At 33.2% G+C, this 12,632-nt stretch overlaps 1 protein-coding gene across 1 annotated transcript in view; it reads left to right on the top strand.

Annotated features, from left to right (window-relative positions):
- LOC127727793 (uncharacterized) overlaps positions 1-10,222 on the top strand; it is a 117,304-nt gene extending 107,082 nt beyond the window's left edge. Inside the window, exons 74-78 of the mRNA XM_052234910.1 lie at positions 588-698; positions 1,149-1,316; positions 2,818-2,958; positions 8,596-8,677; positions 9,706-10,222. Of these exons, the coding sequence (XP_052090870.1) occupies positions 588-698; positions 1,149-1,316; positions 2,818-2,958; positions 8,596-8,677; positions 9,706-9,852 (649 nt within the window). The 3' untranslated portion in view covers positions 9,853-10,222. The remainder of the gene's footprint in view (positions 1-587; positions 699-1,148; positions 1,317-2,817; positions 2,959-8,595; positions 8,678-9,705) is intronic.
- The last annotated feature ends 2,410 nt before the right edge of the window (positions 10,223-12,632 follow it).

The following is a 12,632-nucleotide window of genomic DNA, read 5'->3' as shown; positions in this document are numbered from 1 at the left end:
CATGAGGTCAGAGGTGTCCAGCATAGCATGTGATTTTCTACTTTGATACATTTCAGGTACATGAGGTCAGAGGTGTCAAGCATAGCATGTGATTTTCTACTTTGATACATTACAGGTACATGAGGTCAGAGGTGTTCAGCATAGCCTGTTATTTTATACTTTGATACATTTAAGGTACATGAGGTCAGAGGTGTCCAGCATAACATGTCATTTTGTACTTTAATACATTTAAGGTACATGAGGTTAGAGGTGTCCAGCATAACATGTCATTTTGTACTTTGATACATTTAAGGTACATGAGGTCAGAGGTGTCCAGCATAGCATGTGATTTTCTACTTTGGTACATTTCAGGTACATGAGGTCAGAGGTGTTCAGCATAGCCTGTTATTTTATACTTTGATACATTTCAGGTACATGAGGTCAGAGGTGTCCAGCATAGCCTGTGATTTTATACTTTGATACATTTCAGGTACATGAGGTTAGAGGTGTCCAGCATAGCCTGTTATTTTATACCTTGATACATTTCAGGTACATAAGGTCAGAGGTGTCTAGCATAGCATGTGATTTTATACCTTGGTACATTTCAGGTACATGAGGTCAGAGGTGTCCAGAATAGCATGTGATTTTGATCTACCAAAATGTATTACTGAAGCAAAGAGACAGTTTGATGGTTGGATGAACAATCCTCAAGAAAATAAGTGAGACAATGAAAACATTTTAAAGTTGGATAGAGGGGGAGGGGGGGGGGGGGTCATAGGGCATATAGTTTTACCTAATTTCATCACTCCTTGTTAGAGTTTTTAGTTGTTTTGAAATGCTCATGGGATTTTCAATCATTGTTAACAAATTTCAAGGTCGCAATTGGTCTCCATTTCAACTTTTTTCAATCCTTTAAAGAAGATGTCCAGTGGTTGGAAGAGGTCATGTCCTGGACTAGCTTCATCTAAAAGGTCAAACAATAACATTACCAACAGAAAATCCATCAAAACCTTTCATATGAAGGTCATATAACAAGAGAAGAAGCATTTCAAATACTAAAGAAAAAACAAACATAAAACCATAGAATGTGGGGTTTTTTTTCAAAGCTGAACAGGTCAGGTATGGTAGAAATTGGTCAAAAATTTTTGAAGAAAAGTATTTTTTTCCAGGATAAATCCTGATACAAGATACATTATCTACTGTACAGCAATAAGAACAGGTGGAGAGGAAGAATGGAACTTTGCCTATAGACAATATAAACAATCTACAATGGCCTCTGAAACAGATAATTTATTACGATCGTTAGCTTGCAGTGAAGTACCTTGGATTTTACAAAGGTAAGTATTGGCATTGTAGGAAATTACACTCCTTACAAAGTTAAAGTCACAAGTTCATCTCTAATGAAACTTGAAATTTTGATGGTCACCTGACATGATCTGACATCTTAACAAAATTAAGGAAAGATTCTGGCCACAGTTCAGATCACCAGTTCAACTATTTTTGGTCCACAAGTGTACCTGCTTTAGCAAATTTAATTTAAAGTATGAATATACATTAGGAAGAATTAGTACTGCAAGCAATCAAATTATTTGAGATAAAAGAATTTTAAGAATTAAGCAGCTTGATCATTCTTGTACAATTATGATTTCATTCTTTGGTTGCTATATGCTTTACATTCAGTGTTATGGAAAAAACTGATTGCACATCTGCACATAGCAAGGAAAATAACATGTTAACAAATTTACTGAAGAAGTAGACGAGGACATCTTAAATTTCTCATTTAATTTTGCAAAAATGACTAGATCTTTTGTAGTATTCATAATTATCACCCATTTTCCAAATTGTTTGAAGAGAATTCACAAAGGAGGATGGCTTAAGCAATAGATCAAACATTTTAATATATTAAACATGCTATACAGTTTGACACAGTTTCTGATTCATGGCTAATCAACTTCTTGTTTAAGGAATACTTAAATATTCTAAACATAAGGAACATGTTGAAATTTTCATAACATTTTCTAGTGAACTTAGAATAAAAGCATCGTGAAATTTGGTTTCAGGCTTCATGTCGGCATGCTATACCATGTGACACTGTTTCAGATTCATCTTTGATCAACTTCCTGTTCACAGAATGCTTTTATTTTTTAAACATAATGGCCATGTATGAAATTTTCGTTGCATTTTAATAGGGAACTACAAAGAATAGCTTCCTGAAATTTGTTGACAAGCTTTATGTCAGTGTGCAATACTGTGTGACATGGTTACAGATCCATTGCTCATCAAATTCCTGTTTTCTAAATACTTATTTATTATACTAACACATTGAGGCCATGTATGAAATTTTCTTTGCATATTTCTAGGGAACTAAAAATAAGAGCTTCCTGAAATTTGTTATCAGGATTCATGTGAACATGCTTTACTGTGTTACACATTTTCAGATTATTTATCTCCAACCTCCTGTTTAACAAATACTTATGCAGGGTTTTCTGTAGTGAGCAATAGCTCATAGTTCTACTTGTTTTTACATAAATCTTAACTTAGGACATTATGTTGAAGTAAGGGGGAATAGGTATATATGGAATAGAACGGAATGATGGAACAAGGATATAAAAAAAATGTAGGAGAATAGTAACTCTTCTTTACTCTATGGGTTAGAATCAATCTATAACTGCCCTTCCAAATATATTTTACTTTGTTGGTTCAGAATTAATATATAAGTGTCTAACCAGATCCAGCACTTTTACAAAAGTGTTTTTTTTTTTAAAGTTAAACCTAGACAGTTATTCTAATAACAAGTTAACCTTCTGACAAAAGTATTTTTCTTACTTTGATTTCCAGATATTTACAGTATGCTCTCACTCCTGAAGAGATAAGAAAACAAGAAACAGGAAGTATTCTTGTTAATGTTGCCAGTAGTAAGATTGGTCGTTCTATTGCCTGGAACTTTGTACAGTCAAAGTGGGATTACATCCATGATGAGTAAGTACCTAGTGTAGCTGATAATAAGATTGGTCGTTCTATTGCCTGGAACTTTGTACAGTCAAAGTGGGATTACATCCATGATGAGTAAGTACCTAGTGTAGCTGATAATAAGATTGGTCGTTCTATTGCCTGGAACTTTGTACAGTCAAAGTGGGATTACATCCATGATGAGTAAGTACCTAGTGTAGCTGATAATAAGATTGGTCGTTCTATTGCCTGGAACTTTGTACAGTCAAAGTGGGATTACATCCATGATGAGTAAGTACCTAGTGTAGCTGATAATAAGATTGGTCGTTCTATTGCCTGGAACTTTGTACAGTCAAAGTGGGATTACATCCATGATGAGTAAGTACCTAGTGTAGCTGGTAATAAGATTGGTTGTACTATTGCCTGGAACTTTGTACAGTCAAAGTGGGATTACATCTATGATGAGTAAGTACCTAGTGTAGCTGATAATAAGATTGGTCGTACTATTGCCTGGAACTTTGTACAGTCAAAGTGGGATTACATCCATGATAAGTAAGTACCTAGTGTAGCTGGTAATAAGATTGGTTGTACTATTGCCTGGAACTTTGTACAGTCAAAGTGGGATTACATCCATGATGAGTAAGTACCTAGTGTAGCCAGTAATAAGATTGGTCGTACTATTGCCTGGAACTTTGTACAGTCAAAGTGGGATTACATCCATGATAAGTAAGTACCTAGTGTAGCCTGTAATAAGATTGGTCGTTCTATTGCCTGGAACTTTGTACAGTCAAAGTGGGATTACATCCATGATAAGTAAGTACCTAGTGTAGCTGATAATAAGATTGGTCGTACTATTGCCTGGAACTTTGTACAGTCAAAGTGGGATTACATCCATGATGAGTAAGTACCTAGTGTAGCTGGTAATAAGATTGGTCATACTATTGCCTGGAACTTTGTACAGTCAAAGTGGGATTATATCCATGATGAGTAAGTACCTAGTGTAGCCTGTAATAAGATTGGTTGTACTATTGCCTGGAACTTTGTACAGTCAAAGTGGGATTACATCCATGATGAGTAAGTACCTATCGTAGCTGATAATAAGATTGGTTGTACTATTGCCTGGAACTTTGTACAGTCAAAGTGGGATTATATCCATGATGAGTAAGTACCTATCGTAGCTGATAATAAGATTGGTCGTACTATTGCCTGGAACTTTGTACAGTCAAAGTGGGATTACATCCATGATAAGTAAGTACCTAGTGTAGCCTGTAATAAGATTGGTCGTACTATTGCCTGGAACTTTGTACAGTCAAAGTGGGATTACATCCATGATGAGTAAGTACCTAGTGTAGCTGATAATAAGATTGGTTGTACTATTGCCTGGAACTTTGTACAGTCAAAGTAGGATTACATCCATGATGAGTAAGTACCTAGTGTAGCTGGTAATAAGATTGGTCGTACTATTGCCTGGAACTTTGTAAAGTCAAAGTGGGATTACATCCATGATGAGTAAGTACCTAGTGTAACTGATAATAAGATTGGTCGTACTATTGCCTGGAACTTTGTACAGTCAAAGTGGGATTACATCCATGATGAGTAAGTACCTATCGTAGCTGATAATAAGATTGGTTGTACTATTGCCTGGAACTTTGTACAGTCAAAGTGAGATTACATCCATGATGAGTAAGTACCTAGTGTAGCTGGTAATAAGATTGGTCATACTATTGCCTGGAACTTTGTACAGTCAAAGTGGGATTATATCCATGATGAGTAAGTACCTAGTGTAGCCTGTAATAAGATTGGTTGTACTATTGCCTGGAACTTTGTACAGTCAAAGTGGGATTACATCCATGATGAGTAAGTACCTATCGTAGCTGATAATAAGATTGGTTGTACTATTGCCTGGAACTTTGTACAGTCAAAGTGGGATTATATCCATGATGAGTAAGTACCTAGTGTAGCCTGTAATAAGATTGATCGTACTATTGCCTGGAACTTTGTACAGTCAAAGTGGGATTACATCCATGATGAGTAAGTACCTAGTGTAGCTGATAATAAGATTGGTTGTACTATTGCCTGGAACTTTGTACAGTCAAAGTAGGATTACATCCATGATGAGTAAGTACCTAGTGTAGCTGGTAATAAGATTGGTCGTACTATTGCCTGGAACTTTGTAAAGTCAAAGTGGGATTACATCCATGATGAGTAAGTACCTAGTGTAACTGATAATAAGATTGGTCGTACTATTGCCTGGAACTTTGTACAGTCAAAGTGGGATTACATCCATGATAAGTAAGTACCTAGTGTAGCTGGTAATAAGATTGGTCGTACTATTGCCTGGAACTTTGTACAGTCAAAGTGGGATTACATCCATGATAAGTAAGTACCTAGTTTAGCTGGTAATAAGATTGGTCGTACTATTGCCTGGAACTTTGTACAGTCAAAGTGGGATTACATCCATGATAAGTAAGTACCTAGTGTAGCCTGTAATAAGATTGGTTGTACTATTGCTTGGAACTTTGTACAGTCAAAGTGGGATTATATCCATAATGAGTAAGTACCTAGTGTAACTGATAAGAAGACATGGTTCTACTTTTTTACGAAAATTTGAATATTCAAAAACTTGATTGTTTACTTGACGAATAAGTTCAATGTTTTAACATGTAGTATTCAATACGGAGGACTGTTTGAGCATATTACGCTAATTCTGAAATACTAAATTTGTCTGATTTTGAAAGGTATTTACTTTTAATGTTATAGTATAAAAAGGAAATATTTATTAAAAAGATATAAAAATATCAAAATGGCAGAATAAAATATACTGACAGGACTTTAAAAACACAACACACATTTAAGTGATTTTTTTCCCCCAAATCATGATTAATCCTCATATAACTACTATTTATGCTTATCATATTTCTTTCTGTGTAGAAAATTCATTACCTGACTCACCTGACGTAATTGGACATACCAGATTATTGAAGTCGCATGAATTTCTCAAAGTGATATTTGAAACCCATAAATGATTTTGTTAAGGTTTATTTCTTCATGAAACAATTCTTTCAATCCATACCCACACTTAAATCAGTAAAACAATGTTGCATTTCCATATTGCTGAGACTGAGAAAGGAAAAATGGAATCAGGGCATAAGAATATTGCAGGCAGGAATATGTGAACATGCTGTTGCTAGACAATTTCACGTTAAAAACTACTCTTACTGTCTTTACAACAATGATACAGGCAGAGAGGATTTTTTGATGACCACCCATGACCAGATCAATATGTAGTGACAAAGCCACATTAATCAAATTTGATTATGCAACGTCACTGCGAGGCATGTGTACGCCGCAACATCATCTGCTAATCAAGTCATCAAATGCCATGGCAGACAGATTCACACCATAAATGTTTTCCATATACTGAAATGCTAAAGAATCGCCTGCAGAAAAACGTTTTAAGCCCTAAAGTTTAAACTACATAATTGCAAAACACACTGTAATGAGTGGTACAGAGGCCAAATCAGAAGGTACAAAACAGACCTCAACCCATGCCCTACAGAACTGGTTGACATTTCTGTCAATCATTTAGGTGTTGGTTACAGCAAGTCATTGCCAAAAACAGTGACACATCCATTGATAAGTGGAAAACCAGGGTTTCAGTGCATACCATATGATTTGAACATTAAACATGACATAATCACTTCACCTTTCAAACTACAAACTTTTTTATAGGCAATGAATGAAATTTATGTTTATGTTTATTTTCTAAGAATTGCATATTTGAAAATGAGAATTAAAAAGAATAATCTAGTGTTGCGTTTTTAAAGTCTGTCAGTATGTATCTTAGATTATTCATTGTTTTGTGTCAAAGGTGGGTTTGGTGTGTCAATTGATAATAATGTTCACTGAAAATGTCTAAAAATAATACACAAAAGATCATTTATACACAACCACAATTATGGTAACAGATATTGCCATTGTCTTTAATTTTTTCATGAGTTATGAAATTAGAAAAAAAGATGGAAAGGGGTAAACAGATGATGATGATGGATGGCTGCTTAACGTCCAGCAGAAAATGAAGTAATTAAGTGACTGATGCTCCAAAAAGTAATTTTTGAACTCACCTGACCCAAAAAGTCACAAATGATAAATACTTGCAGTAGTGGTATTTACTCCGATTGAAAAGATGGGATATATGATGTATTAATTCTAGACACAAAATCCCTAAATACACTCAACAAAACCCTGATATGTTTGGCTTCAAGGATGAATATGAACCCAAATTTTAAGCTTTGAGAAACAACTGAATTTAGCCAAAAATTTCTTCAGCAATTTTCAGAGGAGGGTTTTCTTTTACTTAATATACTTTAATAGTAAGAAAGGTACAAAAAAATATAGGATTAAACACTTTATTTTCTAGAGGAAATTGATGTGTAAACGGCTGATGAGTCAGTGGCCCAGTTTACACATTAAAAACTTCTAGAAAAAATGGGTTTTTTATCCACATGATTCTCAAACCCAAACATTTCTTTTTTTTTTCTTCTTCAATTTCAATCTTTTTTGGAACCCCAGGTTTCCATTCATGTGTATCACACATGATACATATGAATATATCATTGAAATCAACATAGTGTTTACATTTAGGTTATGAAAGGAGTTTCTGCAACATGGTCTATCAAAGTGTAAACCAAGGTTAAATATTCAAACAGACCAATCACATTCAAGTACTTGTAGCTTTGCAAATCATATAAGAATTAAGACAAAATATTGTCATTCACACCTGCCATTTATTATTAATACTTTCCCTGATTTATTGAGGAATTTCCCCCATGAGAGGTGTTGACCCATCACTTGAAATCCTCAATTATACAAACTAAATACCTAAAAATGAAAGGCATTCAGAGGAGCTTAAATGGCATTTAAACATAGATTTACCAATTCAAATACGAATACAAAAGTTTTATTTTGATTTGTTTCACATATAACAGTACAAACATAAGCTCTTGAGAGCTTTTTACCAAATATAAATAACATATGCATAACATTAAAACACAGAGCATGCAGCAGTGGCGGATCCAGGGAAAGGGGGGGGGGGGTATCCAGGGGGTTGGAACCCCCCTTTTTTTTGACGATCAATGCTTTTGAATAGGGACATATGGTTGGAACCCCCTTTTAAAAAATGGCTGGATCTGCCCCTATGCAGATAAGATATATAAGTAGCATATATTTCAATGAATAGTTACAGCACTGGCATATTGAAATACATGCAAAGCTACACATCTTAACATGCCAAAACTGAAGCATAACTAAAATTAAAGCACCACTAAAATTTAAGCACAACTAAAAATTAAGCAAAAAATAATTTAAAGCTTAAATAAAACATAAAGCATACATGCAAAATTTAAGGCATAATGCAAACATTTAATGCTATAACTAAAACATAATATATGAAAACCATAGAATATTAGATTGGAAGCACTTGCAACATATATAAAAGATGCATAAGCTCCTCTTTTGCTTAAAATCCTCCATGGAGATCTTGAAAAAATTGGCCAGTATGGTTATTTGATTTCCAGTGTTGATTTGATTGTTGCTTACTTAACTTCCAGTAACAAGCTGATGTTAAGGAAAAATTAACTTATGTATGGGATTGTTTTGTTTTTACAGTTACTTAGCAGGGTATTGGGATGGTGGTGGAGTTATTAAACAAGTGTCCAGAGTTTTTAATACAGAATTTGAATTGCAACAGGTTTGTACAAATAATATCTTACTTTAACATTTTATAAAGAGTATGGAGAAGAAGTGCAGTTCTGTGAATATGTGAGTATGATAGAGGGGAAGATAAAAATAGCAAATGATTTATGTAAATTTAGAATAAAGAATGTATTTATTAATTATTATAAATATTTTGCCTTTGAGATAAATCAAATGCAATTCCTGTTCTGATTGTAGAAAATAGTTACCAGCAATTTTTGATTATGAGATTTTTTTCTGTTGCATTGTTGGTGTTTTAACATTTCATTAAATATGGGATATATGTTTGTATATAAGTTATTGAAGGGGTTGCAAAGAGGTAGGGGCAATTTCTCTTTGAATTTAGTTCACACCACTGTCACCAGGGTTATTTTTCCAAAAAAGTCATTTTGTCTTGTTGAAAATTCTTAATATATAAATATGTATTCTTTGATGTTCTAAAATCATCATATCTCTGAACATGTAACTATTTAAGTTATAAATGGTTAAAAATGAGGCAAAATGCAGATTTGATATAGATTTGCCAAAAAGACTAGTATTTTTATATGAAGAATTATGAATTCTAATTTAAAGTTTTTTTTTTTTTTTGGAATAACAGCAATGTATTGTTTTTTAGGTTTTTTTTAAATATTATCCTTTAATGTGAATCTACAAAATAATGTAATAATGTAAATTTTGCAGCAGTTTTATATCTATATTGTCTTTTAAAGCAATCTATTGACCCTAATGCATTTTGATTTAAAAGATATATATACATAAAAAAATAGATAAAAATTAGTTCTCTTATTTTGACTCAAAGATAGAAAACAATTATAATTTCATTTTTTTTCTTCAAATTTTACAAATTAACAGAGAAATAGAGGAAACCATAGCTTTTACCTCAGCTAACCCATTAAGTGGGGGTATTAGTTAAATACTTAACCATATGGGGAAAACAATCACAATTTTTTTTCATTATTCAAATAGGTGAATTGAATTTGAGTACATTTAAAAAAACCATGACAGTATGTTCTGATTTTTTAGCTACTGGACTTTGGTGATTCAATAGCTGATCTTCACAGAGCAAAGACATCTTATGAACAGGCTATTGAGACAGTACAAGCTAATATCAAGTGGGTGAAAAATAGTATAGACACTGTTGAGAAATGGCTTGTTACAATGGTAGCATAGGATATCACTGCTTCAGGACAAAATTGTTTTTACCTCTTTCATTAAAATATGTAAATACTGCATGTGTTAATCAATACTGTATCCATATTTTATTTAATCAGAATTTTATATTTTTTTTATTTCTAAGTAATGTCTTGTATTGTCAGAGATACTATAGGTTACAAACATAAACTTATATACATACAAACTATATTGGAACTGTTTGCATTATAACTTAAAAAATATGTAGAATGCAGAAGAATGAATGTAAACAATGACAACATATGTATTGCTGTTACAAATAATGACATCCGGCAAATTAAAACCGGCAAATTAAAATAGTTTTAGCAAATTATTGTCAGCTGAATGTGATTAAAAATATATGACAATATTTCCAGTGGTGTTACATCTTTATTATCATATGACAAAAAGGGCTAATGTGAGCTCTTGTCATCACTTGGCATTAGTTGTTGGTCTAAACTTTAATTAAATTTTCTCCTCTGAAACAATACTGAAATTGAAACTAAAGGACAGTGTGCATATGACCATTTACATGTATTCAGACTTATTTTTCACTAAAATTGAACTTTAAATACAAGATTTCCAAACTTGTCAATTTTTAAAGATGAGCTAATACAAAATCGAAAACAGATAGTTTATAATCAATGATGTCATAATAAATGTAGTTTATACGTCATTGAAAAGGTCATTGGTGTTTTGGTAAAAAATTCATAGATTTTGGTAAATTTATAACTAATTTTTGGACCCACAGATATAGATCATAAGCAATTACCAACTAAATAACTTACCACAATGTTTGCCAATTTGAAAAATACCTCTTGTAAATATTTATTTGGTTCTTCATGAGCTTAATATTTCAAACTCACAAATATGTGTCAAAATATCGATTTGTCATTTTTTTGTAGAAAAATCAAATTTTATGGTATCGTACAACTGCAAAATCTAGGTGAATATTCATTATATTTTAAATTCCATTCGGTTAAAACTTTGCACATACATATGTATTATCTTTCAATCAAAGATCACCTGTCACCTTATTTTTAGAACAAAAAGGGCCCATAGCAGACCTTGTCTTTGGTCATTATTGTAACAGTAATGGGGTAGGCAGGCTGTAGGTTTGTAGATACAACTTTTTGGGCTACTCTGTGAACAATGTCTTCTACTTTCTCTTTCGTGGTTTACTGTTGGCCAACGTGTATATATAGAGATTTGATGAACATTAGATATACTTTTATTGATAGTGATTGTAAATATTGTTTGTAGGAATGATTAGATTGAGTTTGTCCTCATCATTTGACCAGGAAGGGCCCATTGACTGAACGAGAGTTCACAATTTCTGCTTACCCTTGTTTCACAAGTTCCAGCTTTATAACCTTCTATTTTATTTGCATGAGGTCTGAATATTGTAACTGGGACCCATTTATGCTATGAATAAGCTTAGTTTAGTCCAGTTTGTCTATTTTTCCACTTGACAGAATATCAGCATTCATATTCGCTGCCATTTGCATCAGCAAGTATACTGATGTTAGTGACCTAATTACCAGAGATCAGCATCCAGTCAGCATTATGTAAGTGTCCCGTATTTACATAGGGACAGTAGTATAAATTCAAGTGCATCTCAGTTTTCAAGGATGCTGTAGCTCGAGACAAGTGGGTCCACACCTGATACCGAGGAAATGACCTGAGTATACCTGCAGTCAATGTAACCTGTAGAATGCATGCACACACATCCTGTAACATTTCGGTGGCAGCACTGGGATTTGTAAATTTTATTTTTAGGCCAGAAAAGACCCATAGCAGACCTTTTCTTTGGTCATTATCATCCTTTGTGTGCATAGTGTGAGAATTGGCTTTGATGTTCCAGCCCATCCACCAACTAGGCTATCATTACTAATTAAGGAAGCATAAGGATAGTGTGTAACTGTCAACCATATCTTGAATACTATAATTGACAGAGTAAATATGACAGTAGTGATCATAAAGTAAAGATCAACCTACTCTGTGACAGCTGATTTGTTGCTAAAGCAGTAAAACCCATGAATACACAATTACTGTGATAGATAGAAATATTTAACAGCAAAAATGATCAGCCATACTGGATTTATTACTGTGACTTGACTATAGGTGTTGCTGTTTTCCTTTACCTGTTGTTCAGCCAGATTGTAAAATTGACAATACAAATGGGACATTTAAATTGACCAGTTGGTATTGTTAGAGTTGATGAATAGATGACCACTCATGCATTTAGAGTCTACCTGGATGCTGTCCTATCACTTCACCTGTTCAATTGTTATTGTTGTAGTGTCTTTCAAAAGTTATCCATGTGGCATTCAGGCTTCAAGTTTTGTCTTTGTTAAGTAACATAACTTGCATACAGTATAAATATGAATAAAGCTAGAGTATGAAGTAATTGACCATACAATTGCCAAAGGAACACAAAATTTAGAAGGAAAAAGAGAGATTTTTATTTACTGTTATTTCAAAAATTAGGAGTAAGCAAGCCAGAACAAGAATGTATGTTATTTTTCTTTCAGGGTATTTAATTGCACGTCATATAATGCACTACATTTCCTCTTAATGTTTTAATAGCCAAATACTATGAGTGCTTGGATTTCCTTTATATTGACCTCTTTTATCTCTGGCTTTTTCTAATGGGAAATAACTCAAAATTTTTTTTTTACTCTTGTAAAAATCTTAATTATTTCATAATTTCCATAATTTTCCAGGATAAATAAACACCAGAACAAATGTGTGCATTCCTTCATGTAGGTGTAATATCA

This window comes from Mytilus californianus, unplaced genomic scaffold (genome assembly GCF_021869535.1).
Source record: "Mytilus californianus isolate M0D057914Y unplaced genomic scaffold, xbMytCali1.0.p SCAF_2, whole genome shotgun sequence".
Lineage (NCBI taxonomy): Eukaryota > Metazoa > Mollusca > Bivalvia > Mytilida > Mytilidae > Mytilus > Mytilus californianus.
The sequence above is the reverse complement of the archived record's forward strand: the minus strand, read 5'-3'. Positions and strand labels throughout refer to the sequence as shown.